General features: G+C 39.6%; 1 protein-coding gene and 1 long non-coding RNA gene across 3 annotated transcripts in view; one reads left to right on the forward strand and one right to left on the reverse strand.

The window, feature by feature from the left end:
* Nucleotides 1-12,821, reverse strand: part of BRWD3 (bromodomain and WD repeat domain containing 3) — a 134,621-nt gene extending 121,800 nt beyond the window's left edge. For both annotated transcript variants that reach the window (XM_015127728.3, XM_015127729.3), the window contains exons 1-4: nucleotides 12,407-12,821; nucleotides 12,213-12,271; nucleotides 11,980-12,009; nucleotides 11,507-11,566 (exon numbers count right to left, since the gene is read on the reverse strand). In XM_015127728.3, the coding sequence (XP_014983214.1) occupies nucleotides 11,507-11,566; nucleotides 11,980-12,009; nucleotides 12,213-12,271; nucleotides 12,407-12,437 (180 nt within the window). In that variant the 5' untranslated portion in view covers nucleotides 12,438-12,821. The remainder of the gene's footprint in view (nucleotides 1-11,506; nucleotides 11,567-11,979; nucleotides 12,010-12,212; nucleotides 12,272-12,406) is intronic.
* A 193-nt stretch (nucleotides 12,822-13,014) lies between these two features.
* LOC114674675 (uncharacterized) lies at nucleotides 13,015-15,791 on the forward strand. The gene is made up of 2 exons (XR_003725799.2): nucleotides 13,015-13,149; nucleotides 15,133-15,791. It is a non-coding gene; the product is annotated as an uncharacterized LOC114674675 (long non-coding RNA).
* The last annotated feature ends 1,499 nt before the right edge of the window (nucleotides 15,792-17,290 follow it).

Raw genomic sequence — 17,290 nt, forward strand, 5'->3', positions numbered from 1 at the left:
ATAAAAATAAGAATAAATCATTTCCTGTCATCTACAGAGTGATATCCTAAAATCCTAGTTTATAATTCACACCCTGTACATTAAGGCATTTCCTAAATATGACTATATGCAAACATAATTAGTACCCTTAAAATATGTATCTGGAAAAAAACTCTTAAGTGCTGCATATTAACAACTATAACAGCTTATGTCTTTTTTCCCAAAACTGTCTTAGATAAACTGGGCTTCTGTTATCAGTCATTATTTTTTCATCAAGTAAATGCTGTAAGAGGGCTTCTACATAGAGTAGTAGTTGACATCTTTACTGGTAATTACTTTTTTTAATCCTCTGGACCAACTCAAGATATTCAGTTGTTACATAAAAACTTCACTTAACTACCCTAGAAATACAACATATTTAGCATATACAATCCAGAAAATGGGAGTTATATAATTAGAATTTTTAGCATTACCCTCCTATAGAAAGAAAATTTGTTGGAGTTATATCTTAAACTGATATCTTAAGCTCCCTGTCTATTTCATTTTATTGAAACAATGATGCTTGAGTTTCAGCTAATTATATAAAAAGATTTATCAATCACTCAGTAATAATTCAAAAATACAGGATCATTAATGGTCATAAATGAGGTCTATATATTCAGCAAATACAATTTACTCCTAACTATCCCTTTAAAGACTTGTACAATAAACAAGTTTGATTTTCACTCTATACAATAGAAAACTGCTTGATTTCTAAGCAGTTACATGAAAATGTCCTTTTCTCTAAAATCAATAAAAATCTGATTATATGGCTGGGTGCGGTGGTTCACCCCTGTAATCCCAGCACTTTGGGAGGCCAAGGCGGGTGGATCACGGGGTCAGAAGATCGAGACCATCCTGGCTAACCCGGTGAAACCCCGTCTCTACTAAAAATAAAAAAAATTAGCTGGGCATGGTTGTGGGCGCCTGTAGTCCCAGCTCCTCGGGAAGCTGAGGCAGGAGAATCACTTGAACTCGGGAGGCAGAAGTTGCAGTGAGCCGAGATCACGCCACTGCACTCCAGACTGGGCGACAGAGTGAGACTCCACCTCAAAAATAAATAAATAAATAAATAAAATATGATTATAACACTAGAGAAACAGATTCGATCAAAATAATGGCAATAACAATCTTTTGAGTTTAAACATGATAGCTAGCTTCTCCTTCAAACCACTTTAGCAGGCTTCCAAACTATATCGATGTAGTTCTTAAAATGTTTCTTTTAAATCAAACTTTAGGTCTTATAAGGGTAGTTAACTGCTTACTTGAATCCATTTGCTTTTCATAAAAGCTGGAACTTTTTAAAGGTGATCTTTTCAGACATAAGAACTCTTACCTACCCTGAATAGTTTTTTTTTTTTTTTACATTTTTAAATAAATGTATTTATTTTATTGTTATATAATGGCCTATAAAATTAATGTCTTAATATTATAAATCACTCTTTTTGTTTAAAGCTCAAACATTCTAATTTCAGTCATTTAACTACATTTATCTCTCTGGAATATAATGGCCAACTCGGAACAGTTAAGTGCTCTGAGGCTTGCAGAAGAAAAACATTCTCTATAAACAAAGTTTAAGTGTATAATACGGGGGGGGGGGGGGAACAGAGTATAATACGAGGCCAGGTGTGGTGGTTCACGCCTGTAATCTCAGCACTTGGGAGACAGAGGCGGGAGGATCACTTTGAGGCCAGGAGTTCCAGACCATCCTGGGCAACATAGTGAGACCGCCATCTCTACTAAAAAAGGTTTTTGTTAAGAGTATAATTCAAACTTCTGTATTATTCTATAAAACAGCTCTAAAAGTTAAATTATAGAATCTCTGAAATGAAAGGATCCCTATGTATAATCAACCTAACTCCACACCTCACAGAAGAGAGAACAGATCCAGAAGTAAAGTGCCTTGTCAAATTGTTACAATGAAACAAGACAGGAATCTGGGTTTCTCTGCCCACTGCTCTTTCTACTACTGTCCCCTTAAGGCAGTTGAAAAATTGATGATAGAGATCATTAACACAAAGCTGCAAAGCAATGAGAACTGTAAATCTGAATAAACTGAAAGACATTAAATTAACCCTAGATTATAAACCTTCTTGATAGTTAGACTGGCTGACCTAAAGAGCAAATCTAATAACTGAATTACCATACTTCAGAATCATTATGACAACTGAGAAAACCAGAAAACTCACTGAGATGATACTATTCATCATAATTAGTTAAAAGAAATCCAGCTGGGCACTGAATAAAACGTGAAAGGTAGCGAATCTCAGGAGGCCAGAACTGCACCAGGAGCTACATTTGAAATACTAATTTTCAAACACCAAAAGTATTTGTTTACCCTGGCTTTTAAAAATAATAGTATCAGACAAGTAACTCTAAAAAACAAATATAGCAGAGAATAAGCTATTTGTTTTCCAAGACTGTGGCTACAGAAGCTAAATGAAGAAGCAAACTGGGATTGCATGCTCAAAAAGTAAAATGTAACTTTTTGCCTGGGATTGATTGATTCATTTAGAGGACAGAACAGGCATATACAAAAGTTAGTCACGTAATATTTTGCTCTTTAGAGACAGAAAACAAAATGGATTTTGAAAAATACAGCAAAGCTTTATATCAATGTAAGTGTACTACAGTATAGATAAGCAGGGTACTTTGAAGTCTGAGAGCCTGGATTATTCAGGCTCTACAATTTACTAGCTGTTACTCTTTTTTGGTAGTATGATCTAGTAGAGAGACTGATTTGAATCTTTGCAGCATCCCCAGTTACTACTTATGTGACCATAGGCAAAGTTTCTTAGCCTCTCAGCCCGAACTTCCTCATCTGTAAAAGAGTAATGATAACTATCTCCTAAAATTCGGTTAGGACAAACACAGTCATTCACTCATGCATTCATTCAGCCATTTAAAGTATAGGAAAGCAATGGAAAGATTAAATCGCTGCCCTAAGGGAACCCACAGTCTCAGAGGAGCAAACAAAATAGTAAGTAGAAACAAATTAAAGCTGCAAGTGCCCAGAGGTCAGTACAGAGAACTAAAGAAGCAAAGAAGTAAGGTACACCTAATTTTGCGTAGAGGTTTAAGGGTTCATGTCCAGTTTCACCCTTGAAAAATATATGAAAAGTTCACAAGACAGAAAGAGAAAGGAGGGCATTCCAAACAAAGAGAAAGGCACCCCAACACAGTAAAATTTGGCATGGTAGCTAGCGCATAATATATACTTATTAAGAAGGCCTTTTTATTTTTTTTTTTTAATGAAAAACCCCAGGGTACAGTGGCTCAGGTCTGTAATCCCAGGAGGACCGCTTGAGCCCAAGAAATCAAGACCAGCTTGGGCAAAAAAAAAGTGAGACCCTGTCTTTACAAAACATAAAATTATTAGCCAGGCATGATGGTGCACGCCTGTAGTCCCAGCTACTCAGAGGCTGAGGTGGGAGGATCGATTGAGCCCAGGAGGTCAAGGCTGCAGTGAGCCATGATCCAGCCACTGCACTCCAGCCTGGGTAACAGAGTGAGATGTTGTCTCAAAAAAAAAAAAAAAAAAAAAAACCAGACTGGAAGAAAACATAAAAAATTAACTGGTTTTTCTCTTTGCACATAAAAGAAAACATAAAAAAAAAAAACTGGGTTTTCTGTTTTTCATGTCTACAATAACCTAAATCAAATGCTGTGTTTTAATGGTTGCTGAATTTGAAAGAGAAGTGAAAAACCGGGCAGGAAAAAAAAAAAAAAAGAAGACGACAGCAGGCAGGCCTTTCTCTAGTCGCACTTACAAAATGTTAAAATTTCCTATCACTCTCCTTTGAAAATGCTAATCATTATGCATAGCATTTCTTTTTCTTTTTATTAGTTGTAAGATTTCCTCAAGAAAGAGACAACCAGAAGCGACCCTCCTAGGGTCAAGTATTCTCTGGGTTATACTATCTCAAGAAAGCACTTAAAAGCACTATAGCCTGAGGGTAGATGAAATTAAGACAAGGACAGGGGACCCACCCACATCCTAGTAGGTGCTCAGCAGAGAAAGGTCCAACAAAAGAACTCAGTACCAACTAGCAGATAAAATAAACCAAAAATACATATACCATGCTTCTAAGAAAAGTTAAGAAAACTGAACAAATAATTGACACTCAGCTAACTGTAAAGCACAATGGCACATACTAAAGGGCATGAGAAAACATCTTTTTTTTTTTTTTTTTTTGAGACGGAGTCTCACTCTGCCACCCAGGCTGGGGGGCAGTGGCCAGATCTCCGCTCACTGCAACCCCCACCCTCCAAATTCAATGGATTCTCCTGCCTCAGCCTCTAGAGTCTGGGATTACAGGCGCCTGTCACCGAGCCTGGCTAATTTTCTGTATTTTTAGTAGAGAAAGGGTTTCATCATCTTAGCCAGGCTGGTCTTGAACTCCTGACCTCATGATCCACCCACCTAGGCCTCCCAAAGTGCTGGGATTACAGGCATGAGCCACCGAGCCCAGCCGAGAAAACACCTTAAACAGGGTAACTTAAAATACGAGTAAATAGGCCAGGCGTGGTGGCTCATGCTTGTAATCCCAGCACTTTGGGAGGCCTAGGTGGGCTGATCACTTGAGGTCAGGAGTTCAAGACCAGCCTGGCCAACATGATGAAACCCCATGTCTACTAAAAATACAAAAAATTAGCTGGGCGTGGTGGTGCATGCCTGTAATCCCAGCTACTCTGGAAGCTAGGGCAGGAGAACGGCTTGAGCCAGGGAAGTGGAGGTTGCAGTGACTGCCACTTCACTCTAGCCTGGGTCACAGAGCGAAACTCTGTCTCAATAAATAAACAAATAAATCTCAATAATATATAGAAAATAAATTCAGGATACAATCAGAAGGGTTGAGAATCCCTGCAATAAGACATCTGAAAGACTCACAATAAACTTCCTATTTGTTTTAAAAAAAAGTGAGTACTACACCTATGCAAATTACACTAAATATCTTTTGACATACATTCATGTTTGTGTTAACACAGACACAGCTCACTCATTCTGAGTTCAATTCTGACACTAACATTTTAAATATTCTTTTTTTATAGTACTGTTTTATATACCCCTTACTTTATAAAAATATTAAGGGCCAGGAACGGTGACTCATGCCTGTAATCCCAACACTTTAGGAGGTCGAGGTGGGTGGATCACTGGAGGTCAGGAGTTCAATGTTGGCCTTGGCCAACATGGTGAAACCCCATATCTACTGAAAATACAAAAATTACCCAGGCCTGGTGGTGCACGCCTATAATCCCAGCTACTCGGGAGACTGAGGAAAGAGAATCACTTGTACCTGGGAGGCGGAGGTTGCAGTGATCCAAGATAGCGCCACTGCACTCCAGCCTGAGCGACAGAGCAAGACTCCATCTTAAAAAAATAAAAATAAATTTTAAAAAATTAAGAAAATTAGGGGGTGATATTTCATCAACTAAGAAAATATAACATCTGTGGTCATAGTTCTCCAGATTTCCATGCTGGTTGTTCGGTCTCTCTAACCCTAATTTTAAAATGTAGTGAACAATTCATTTGCACAGCATTTTACAATTAACAAAACGCATTCTTTCACCTTTAACTAACTTGTTCCCCACAACAAACGGGAAATTTTCATTTTATAATTGAGGAAATTCAATCTCTGAGAGCTTAAGTAATTTCTCTAGGGTCACTCAACAAGTAAATACTAAATATTTACTAAATACTAAATATTAGGGACTTTTCTACTACTCACAAAATCCCACGTAAGAAATGTCAAGCAAGGTCATCTCTAAATTATGACACAAACACTAAACTGCCTTTTTAGAATACTATTTTGCTGCCTACCAAAAGGAAAGTGTTCATTAATCAATCAGTAATCAACATCAGTAGTAAAACAAAAACTAAAACACAGGAACTAAAACTAATATTCAAATGTGACAAAGATGCTCAGGGCAAAATTTCATTAAGGCAAATTCACTGAATCCAAAGTATTAGTCCCTAACACCAGCTCTCTTCACTTTCACAATATCTCATTTGTACTGAGATACCAGTTATCCTAATATTAATGATAAATCTCCAAAAGGATTTTAAATCATTGAAAGTACGTTCCTTAGAGCCCATATGTGGAAAAAAAAATGCCAAGGATCAATCTAGACAAATAACTAAACTCAACATATTTCAGAAAGCACATGGTGGCTCAAGCAAGTCAGTAGTCAGGAGTAGTCAGGAATACTGATTTCCAGATATTGACCTCTATCTGTCATAATACCTATCAGTTAAGCATTATATGCACAATACACTGCACTGGGGTTGAGCAGAGAATGCTTTTTGATATCCCATGATGCATCCTATTCTTCCTAACTATGGCTATGTCCACATGGCAGTTAATAAATCACACATGCTTAAAATGCTTCCACACTTATAGATGCAATAACTATGCTACCAGCACTCAAAGATCATTCTGCTGTTCTCATTGACAATTTAATATATTATTAGTAATTGGAGAACAACAGCTGGTTAAGAAAAGAACACAGGTATATCTGGAATTTAAATACAGTGTTTTAGGTGAGGATCAAATGAGATAATGTGAAAACACTTTTGAATTTGAATGTGTTATATGCAGATGCAAGTTCTTACAACAACATATAATCATAGATGTATGTATACTTTTTAAGGACAATAACCAACAACCTTTATAAAAGTTTTTTCATAAAAAGCATAAAATTACTTCTAGTATTTTGCATATAAAATGAGAGTAATACAATTTATGTCATTCCAAATGTAAGCACTAACTGGTGCTTTCAGTTTTACAGATGAAAATGCGAAATAAATGTAAAACTATATACCACACCTAAACATATTTATAACTTTGGTTCAGTCTTTTTTTTTTTTCTTTTTTTTTTTTCAGACAGTCTCAGTCACCCAGGCTGGAGTGCAGTGGTGCGATTCCAGCTCACTGCGACCTCTGCTTCCAAGGCTCAAGCATTTCTCATGCCTCAGCCTCCTGAGTAGCTGGAATTACAGACATGAGCTACCACACCCGGCTAATGTTTGTACTTTTAGTAGAAACGGGGTTTCACCATGTTAGCCAGGCTGGTCTTGAACTCCTGACCTCAAGTGATCCGCCTGCCTCAGCCTCTCAAAGTGCTGGGATTACAGGCATGAGCCACCACACCAGGCCCTGGTTCAATCTTACGATAGGAGTCTCCTAAAAATGATTTTAAAATCTTTGTAGTTTTTAAAAAGTTTCCAAATCACCATTTCAATATATAAAACTTACAGATTAACAAGAACTGTTCATTTAAATACACACAACCCTGATTACTCTGTTGTCCCCAATAATGCTCCAAGGAGGAAGCAATAAATTAGCCAACAACTCAATAGGGTCACCACAAATGAAAGGACGTCTGTATTATTCAAATTATCTACCTTAAGAAGAATTGCAAGAAGCAAATCTAATTCTATTATATGGTAACAGCTAACTAGGAAGCAGAAAATAAAGGGCCCAGATCAAAATTCAGAAACAATCACAACTTCAAAATTTTCCCTCTATTATTACTTAAAATTCTGGGAAATTGAGAGTGTTATATATATATATATATATATATATATATATATATTTTTTTTTTTTTTTTTTTTTTTTTTTTTTTTGAGACGGAGTCTCGCTCTGTCGCCCAGGCTGGAGTGCAGTGGCCGGATCTCAGCTCACTGCAAGCTCCGCCTCCCGGGTTCATGCCATTCTCCGGCCTCAGCCTCCCGAGTAGCTGGGACTACAGGCGCCCGCCACCTCACCCGGCTAGTTTTTTGTATTTCTTAATAGAGACGGGGTTTCACCGTGTTAGCCAGGATGGTTTCCATCTCCTGACCTCGTGATCCGCCCGTCTCGGCCTCCCAAAGTGCTGGGATTACAGGCTTGAGCCACCGCGCCCGGCCGAGAGTGTTATATTTTAAATGCCATATTCAAAAACCTTACAGTTCAACATAAACTGACCAAGAAGCTTCATGTACAGATTCTTTTTTAAATGACATTTCAGATCAGGATACGTCAATACTTAACTGCCAGCAGCTTTAAGAAAAAAGCACCTTCCTTTGTGTTCAAAATTACGAGTAAAACACTAAACACTAAATCAGACGACCGTTTCAGAAAACAGAAGGCAAGGATTTCTAGAATATGTAATTTAGTGTAAACATGGAATCATATGATTGTTTCAGAAAACAGAAGGTAAGGATTTCATTACTACTACTAACAGTAATGAAATGTTGAAGAAATCCAATTTATCATTACCTTAATATTATTCTGGATAAATAAGTTAAGTATTAATGACAATCGGTTCAAATGCAAGTATACATATGAACAAAAAGGCAGGATTTTTGTCTCGTATATGCAGTATACGTGGCCATGCAACCCCAATTTACTATGTTGATATCCTAGTTAACACTTCATTGTACATTTGTCTTCTTTCCTTTTCATACCTCAATACACCTTAAGTTTGTAGTACTGTTATATAATGTAATATTCCAGATAAATCAAGATGATACTATTTATTAATAATTTGCCCTAAATTTCAATCCAAAATATGCAGCTAAATCAAGGACCACACTTTATAAATCCATCATTCCAATGGCAATTTAAAAAATACCTACCCCAGGCGGGGCACGGTGGCTCACGCCTGTAATCCTAGCATTTTGGGATGCTAAGGTGGCCAAGGTGGACGGATCGTGAGGTTGAGAAATCAAGACCATCCTGGCCAACATGGTGAAACTCCGTCTCTACTAAAAAATACAAAATTTAGCTGGGCATGGTGGCGTGCACCTGTAGTTCCAGCTACTTGGGAGGCTGAAGCAGGAGAATCGCTTGAACCTGGGAGGCGGAGGTTGCAGTGAGCCAAGATCCCGACACCGCACTCCAGCCTGGCGATAGAGCAAGACTCCATCCAAAAAAAAAAACAAACTTACCCCAAGAAAAAGTATCCCATCTCTTCTACAAAGAAGCCACTCAAAATCAGCTCAGATGTGAAATAATTTTAATCAACAATATTACTGACAAAACTAGCAATCAAACCAACACTGCACATTCCCTTCTCAGCCACTACACCTCTGTTCAAATTATCACTCAACCCTGCCCATCTTCCCTTACAAAGAAGTCCATAGACATGTAAAAGAAAACCATAGTATCTAAACTATAATGTTCAAACAATAGAAGAAACTCTGTGTACATAAAAAAAAATAAGAAAATATAAAAACAGAAAATATTTAAAAGATAGATTAAAATTGAGTATATGTAAGAATTAACAATTTTTTTTAATTCCTTAAAGGTCAAGCCTCACCAGTAATGAAAAAAAGCTACCTAAGTCAACCAAGAGCTACTGACATCTATTAAATATTAAAGAAACCGAATGATTTAAAACTATTAAAAAACTCACTCTAAATACCTAGATTATGACATTATAAATTAGTACAGTCTTCTGGAGAGCAAACAATATATGACAAGAGCTATAAAACTCATGAGACCCTTTGAACTGGTAACTCCACTTTAGGGAATAAAGTCCAGGAAAATAACTGGGGGCAGAAGGGATAGGGGAGAAAGTGAAAAGCAGAAAAAGACCACCTAACTATGCAAAGTTATTAGTAAAAGTCTGGAAGTAGCTCAAATGCTCAGCTGGAAGCTTGGTTCAAATTATATAGTACCTTAAATACAACTGAATTTTTTCTTACCATTAAAATAATGATGAGTATTCAAATACACAAGTACATTTTTCAATGTTAAGAAAAATATGAAGCATAAAATGGACACTGATCACAATTATGTAAAAATATGTCTTTACAATATGAGGAAAAGTCTAGTAAACTGGGTGGTTGGGGTTTTTTTGGTCAGAAGACTCTATTTTTTAATTACTTTGATTTTCATTTCCTTTTTATCACCGTCAAGTTAGTTTCAAAAAAGCTTTTCCTTTTTAATCTCCTTTGTCACTTGCTTAAAAAAACACATATAGGCTGTGAGAGGGACAAATGTAAAGGAAAACATTTTCAATACACCTCAGTATTGAAACTATATACAAAAACCTGTAACAGTCATTAAGTGTTAAAACATATTAGTAGGCATTGTTGTTTTTGCCTCTTTTAGGGGGAGGGAAAGACTTAAGTCCAACAGAAAGACTGACTACAAATTAACCTGGCAGTACATGAAGTTTTTCAAAACTAATTTTTCTCCATCTGAGAAATTGTTACTAATAATAGTACAGATGGTCGAGTTTACCCTTATCACAATTATACCATTTTCTGTGACTTGCAAAATATAAGACAACTATACAATCGGTAGACTTGATAAAAATGTGGCCTCACTGTTATAATATAAACAAAAATAACAAAATGAACACTAAAGCAATTTAAATATAGTCCTATTGCAAGCAAATTTTAAATCATTTATATTTAGAGTCTACCATACACCTCCAACTTTCTTTAACTTTGTCCGATTTTCCTCCACTTGGATCTTATTTGAAGGAAAGATAGCTGAATTTAGATTTTAGTAACATCATTCCTTTCTCCTTTCACTACCCTCCAATGCACTGTGGCAGCAGCTAACACAAGGGAACCTCCCCCGCAAAATAAAAAGGATCACCTGTTTTTGTGTGTCAATGCTGAATACAAAGTATATTTATACTATGAATTATATTTGCAGAAGAAACAACGCAGACAATCCAATGCCTTTGGTCCTTCACTAAAGTATATTCCATTTTCAAATATGTCCATTGTTGTCTCCCTGTAAACCCAAAATCGTGTTTCACCAATTCTCAAAAAGTGATAACTCAGTTTTTATTTAGTGAAAACAGGTCTATGAAAATGCGACTTAACTGGTGATTGAATGAGCTTATAAAATCAGAGATACATAACGATTATGCTTTTACTCAGTAGACCATCACCTAACCGGCAAAATTTGAAATTGGCTTGACGTTCCTTATTATTTTTAATTATGTCGTTTTACCTAATCCCTGGTCCGTCAATTCCCCTCCAGAGCCCCTTCCTCCCACGCCTCCCCCTTAACCCCCCCCCCAAAAAAAGACCAAGCCTGGCCTTAGTTCCCGTATTTCAGGCCAGGACCAACCAGAAACCAGTTTTCTTCCACTAATCCGGAACTCCGGGCTGTTACCAACGCTGTCATTGGCCAGCGTCAGACCTTAGTACGTGCCCCAAGATAACCCCTTGGTTTCTCTCCCTTTTCCGCCTACAATGGGCCTTCCCCAATGTTTGTAACATATTCATAATCCACAACACGGCACCTCTGATAATCAACTCACATTCTTCAAAGTTTTCGGGTGGAAACAAGCAGGGCCAAGGGGAGGGCAAGGTACCCTTTTTCCGACTAGCAGGGATGGGGGAAGGGGCAGTCGTTCTTTGGCTCTGCACTGAGCTCTAGAACCTCGTCGGCTGAGAGGTGGGGAGCGGGTTGGGGGTACAAGGTGGGGAGGGAGTGGTGAAAGAGTTAGGTTAAGTTGAAATGAAAACTTTACTCACCAGATCCTCGAAGCTTCTTCGGTGCTCTTTCCCCTCCCAATCTAAGCGGCGCGGAATCAGCTGGGGGCCGGACGAAAAGAAAGGGGGAAGGGGGGGCAAATGATGAAGGAAAAGCCTCCGCTCCCCATCAACTGGACCCAACCTGTGTCCCAGCCTCAACACTTTAGCGTCTTTATTTCTCTCGGCCTGATAGCTATTGGCTCAGAGCTAGACGAGTATATGGGGGGGGAAGGGGGGCCGCGGAAAAGGAAATCCTGAAAAACCGCCTCCCACAAGCATAAAGCGGAGACGAGTTAAGACCCCAGCGTTGTCTGCCCCTTTTGAGGGAAGAAGCCAATTCACCCCGGTGACAACAGCAACGGGTACCCAGATCGAAGCCTCTATCCCGGCCAGTCTTCCGCCCCTGACTTGCCCTCCCCTTCTCCTCCAGTCTCACCTCAACCCTCCCCACCCTTCCCGAAGGGGCTCCGTACCTGATGCTCCTCGAGCTCCTGCACTAGCACCTGAGCAAAAGGGAAACACAGATATGAGGAGCAGCTCGGGCCAACAACCCATTCCTCCCTCCACACTTAAAGCCCAGCCGCTGACTGTTTGACTAGTCAAGGCCGGCCTATCCCTCACCCTCAGCGGAACTGCTCGTCCCGCTGCCTCGATTTCCCCACTGGGATCATTCACCACGACTCCCAGATCTCTTTCTTCCCCTTACCTGAGCGGATTTGTTGCAGGGTCCAGACTGCAAGAACCTAGCGATCAGGTAATACAGCTCTAGGGAAGAAGGGGGAAAAGAGGTTGAGAGGGATGAAGAGAAGAGAAATAGAAGCTTTTTCAAAAGAAACTGACAGCCTTCGCGCTAAGCCCCCATTCCCTTAGCACCCCCCACCCCCCGACACAGCTACCCACCGGCTTCGATCTGGGTAGGTGCCGCCGCCATCCTTTTCCCGAGGGGGTTTGGGGGCTTCGCTCCGGAGGGGCTGGCGGGGGCGGGTGGGGGTGCTGCCTCTATTGTGGTGAAGCCCCCATGCCCGGGAGTCCCGCCGCTTCCGCCGCACTCCTCGTCCTAGTTTCGCTCTCTCTCGAATTCATCGCATCACGTTTCGACCCATAGATATTCTAGCCCAAGAGCTGAGGAGGCGGAGGAGGAAGGAGAGAGAGGAGAGGGAGAGGGAGAAGGAGAGAGTGAGTGAGAGAGACAGAGAGAGAGAAGAGAGAGGGAGAGAGTACAGAGAGAGAGAGAGAGAGAGACGCGGGGGGTGGGGGGGCGGAGAGAGAGAGAGAAATAGACGGAGCGAGAAGAAGAGGGAGGAGCCGAAGTGGCGAAGAGGTGGGCGGGGGCAAAGGGGGTGGAGAGAGGGGAGGGTAAAAATGGTGATAGGGTTTTGCAGTGCTCATAGTTCCCCGCTAGAGGCACTAATACAGCAGCCGAGCCTAGACTCTCCCGGAGCCCGATGGTTGCTTAGCTACAGCTCTGGGAAAGAGGGGGAGGTGCTAACTGACGGCCGACGCTCTGGCAGCCGTCTTGGAACTCTGTGGTGGCATTCGCGTCTGCGAGCTCCGGAGTGACTTGCCCTTCCTGTGAAGGCAATCCGGCCCTTTCCGGTGGAGGACCCTTCCCCCTGGGTTGATCCTGAGGAACTTGAGAGAAGGTGTTTTGACTCGACTCCTTTCCCCTTTTTCCTCCCGGCACCAAAGCGGTTTTATTTGTTTGTTTACACTCTACCCAGTGGAAAGGCGGCTAGCTGGCTAAAGGGTTTTATGCCTGGGGGAGGATAAGAGTCGCTATTTGGTCGTGACTTGTTTCTGTTTAAAATTATTAGTAGTAGTAGTAGTAGTAACCAAATGAAAATGTTGTACTTACCAGTCAAAAATGCGGGGCTTATATTGTTAGAAGACCACTTAAAATGCTCCCGGATTCTGACAAGTATTGCATGAGAAATTTGCAGTCAACCGTGAAGCATGTTCCCCCTTCTGAAAGTTTAACACGTGCCGTATCTATCCCATTCCTACAGGGTAATTTCCTATTGTGTTTTCAAATACTACTGAAGTACTTTAACCAAGAGTTTTCAATAATCTTTCTGTATTTTTGCCTATCTCTATGCAAGGTTTCAATAGTTTTCTACAGGTTCGGGACTACACTGTTTAATATATAACCCCAACTCTTGGTACCGCAGTGACCTTCAGTATTTGGTTGCTGAAATCTTCAGTGATCAAAGGGGTTGGTATGATAATTGACACAGATTAGTAAACTAGGTCCTTTTCTTCCCTACTTTCCCTTAACATCCTGTCCTCACCGCACTCCCTCACCTAAACCTGATGATACTAGAAATGCATTTTAAGTTGCATGTATTATTTACACTGAAATATTCCAATTTGAAGGTTCGTCTAAATTTAGGACTATATTCTTGGGAATTGGGTTTCCTCACTCAGAGCTCTGCCATTGACCACAGTGGGCCTTGAATTTCTAAGCTGACCAAACTTAGCCTAGGTTGATTAGCTCTCACTTGTAATTTTTTTTTTTTTCCTCAGAAAGCAATAACCACAGGAGGTAATTGTGAAGTGATAGGCTTATCTTTGGTTGTTATTGCTATGCAACTTGACAAAACAAATACAAATAATTGGTAAAACAAAATGATACAAAAAGATACATGAGACCCAGACAACTTATTGCAAGTAGTTTGGCAAAATACCAGACTAAATACTTTTATAGTTCAAGTATAATGTACAGGTTGAGTGTTCCTTATCCAAAGTGCTTGGGACCAGAAATACTTTGGATTTTGGACTTTTTCAGATTTTGGAATATTTGCATATACATAATGAGATATTTCAGCTATAGGACCCAAGTCTAAATGTGAATTTTATTTGTTTCATTTATACCTTATACACATACACTGAAGATAATTTTATATAATATTTTCAATAACTTTGTGCATGAAACAAAGTCTTGACTGCCTTTTGACTGTGATCCTCCACTTGAGGTCAGATGTGGAATTTTCCATTTGTGTCATGTTGGCACTCAAAAATTTTGGATTTTGGAGCATTTTGAATTTTGGATTTTTAGATTAGGGATGTTTGACCTGTATGTAACAGTTAACACTTAACAAGCCATTATCATCTCCTAAGCACTTTTACGTGCTTACCTCATTTAATCTTTACAATGACCCTAGGAGACAGGTTCGATTGTTATTCTCATTTTACAAATGATAAAAATGACTATGACTTTGGTTCACTCACAGCCTGTGAACCTCATTCCTCACCTGTAAAATGTGAATAATAAATAGTACTTGCCATGTCTACTTCAAGGAATTGTTATAAAATTCATGTGAAAATATATTTGTGTACTCTTTCAAAATTTATGTGGCGATTCCATGATCGCCTGTGTATCAGTCTGAGTTCATTCAGGAGGGAAAAAGCCCATGATCATTTGAATAAGGGAAGTTTAAGATAAATAATTATTAATGATAACAGGAAATTGGAATGATGAGGGCTTAGCTAGCAAGAAGTAAAGAGAAGTAAAGAAGTAAAGAGAACTCTAAATACCATAGATATAGCAAGTATATAATAGTAGATATGATAGCCACTACCCCTGGAACTGAGATGAAGCACCCTCCACACTTACTCTCTGCCCTTAGCTGAGATCCAGACCTTCTTGGAGAGAACACAGCCAGTGGACACTCACTCTACGGCCGGAAGATTCTGTATTTCCTTACAGGCAGAACTTGCTGAAACTCCAACCTCTGGAAATTACTGGAACTCTGCATTCTAGAACTTGCTGGAAACCCACCCTCTGCAATTAGCCTGCTAGAGTGCCTGAGAAGGATGTTCATAGGGAAGTATTTCAGCAGAGGAACTTTACTACAAAAACTGCAAGAGGGAGGGTGCCAGGGGAAGCTGCCTGATGCTGCCAAAACTGCAGCACAGAAGCCAGCCACTGGAGAGAGCTGCACAAGCTGCAGGAACACCCTACCCAGTAAGCCGGCCAGAAGCAGGGAGCAAAACCTTTTCTTTCTGCACCATCTTTCCAGTTTCCTCTACTGGAAAAGCTTCAGTGCCAGCTGACAAAAGGAAAAATACTTAAATGGCTCAGATCCATTTTCACAGAGCAGTCAATAATGGTGAATTTGGAGATGATAAGCAACAAATTGATGAACTGGCACAACTTCCCTGCTACTTTCTTGATTGTAATGCCTAGATAGGGAATAGGAAAGTTATTGAAATGTATGTGTTCCCATGAAATGTGTTTGTTTGTTGTTCAAGATCAATACTAATAAATGAGGACTAATGTTTGAAGTATTTTGTAACAATAGAATCACTGCTCTAAACCCTGTGGCCAAAGTCTTACATGGACAGGGAGGAAAGTTTTTATAAACTGAAGCAAAAATTGATTTACGTAGAAGATAAATCTGGAATGTTTACTTGGTAGGTATACTAGTTTTCTAGGGCTGCCATAACAAGTTATTACAATCTGGGTGGCTTAAAACAACAGAAATTTGTTCTCTCACAGTTCTAGAGGCCAGAAGTCCAAAATCAAGGTGTTTGCCAAGACCATGCTCTAGGGGAGAATCCTTTTGCTTCTTCCAGCTTCTGGTGGCTCCTGGCATTCCTTGGTTTGTGAGCGCATAATTCTAATGTCCTCTTCCACCTTCATAAGGCCTTGTTTCATATGACATGTCAAATCTTCCTCTCCCTTTTCTTATAAGTCATTGGATTTCAGGCTCACCCTTAATCCGGGATGATCTCATCTCCAGAACCCTAACTTAATTACACCCACAAGGACCCTATTTCTAAGTAAGATCATATTCACAATTACTGGGGTTAGGACATGGACATCTTTTGGGAGGACACAATTCAATCCACCAACACATTTTTATTTTACTTTGGTCTTTAAAAAGCATATTTTAAGCCGGGTTCAGTGGCTCATGCCTGTAATCCCAGCACTTTGGGAGGCCAAGGCGAGCAGATCACTTGAGGCCAGGAGTTCACGACCAGCCTCGTCAACATAGCAAAACTCTGTCTCTACTAAAAATACAAAACTTAGCCGGATATGGTAGTGCACTCCTGTAATCCCAGCTACTCAGGAGGCTGAGGCATGAGAATCAAGAATTGCTTAAACCCAGGAGGCAGAGGTTGCAGTAAGCCAAGATCGCACCACTACACTCCAGCCTGGGCAACAGAGTGAGACTCTATCTCAAATTAAAAAAAGAAAAAAATCACATTCTAATGGAATATAAATGTTAAAAACTTAATGGTTCTCCCTAGGAAGGCAGGAGAAAAGAAAAATGGTAGGAAATACTGAGATGGAAGAACAGAAGTGTTAAATCAATAAGATTAATATAACTGTAAGTAAATAGTTGCTTCCTTTTATTATCTCAGCTTTTTAAAAAAATTATATAGAGTAATAAAATAATGTATTATGTTTAATATGTTACATGCATCATAATATATTAACATATTTTAACATATTACATGGATGTAATATGAATAATAATGGAAAAAAGAGACAAGAGGGAATAGAGCTATAAAAGAGTAGCATTTGTATACCTCAAAAGAGATAATAGAAACATGAAGTATAAGGCTGGGCATGGTGCCTCATACCTGTAATCCCAGTGCTTTGGGAGGCCAAGGTGGGAGGATCGCTTGAGGCTAGAAGTTTGAGACCAGCCTAAGCAACATAGTGAGAACCCTGTCTCTGCAAAGAAAAACAAAAAATAGTGAGGTGTGGTGGCATACGCCAATAGGTCCAGCTACTCAGGAGGCTAAGGTGGGAAGATACTTGAGCCCAGGATTTTG

Source organism: Macaca mulatta, chromosome X (assembly GCF_049350105.2).
Source record: "Macaca mulatta isolate MMU2019108-1 chromosome X, T2T-MMU8v2.0, whole genome shotgun sequence".
NCBI lineage: Eukaryota > Metazoa > Chordata > Mammalia > Primates > Cercopithecidae > Macaca > Macaca mulatta.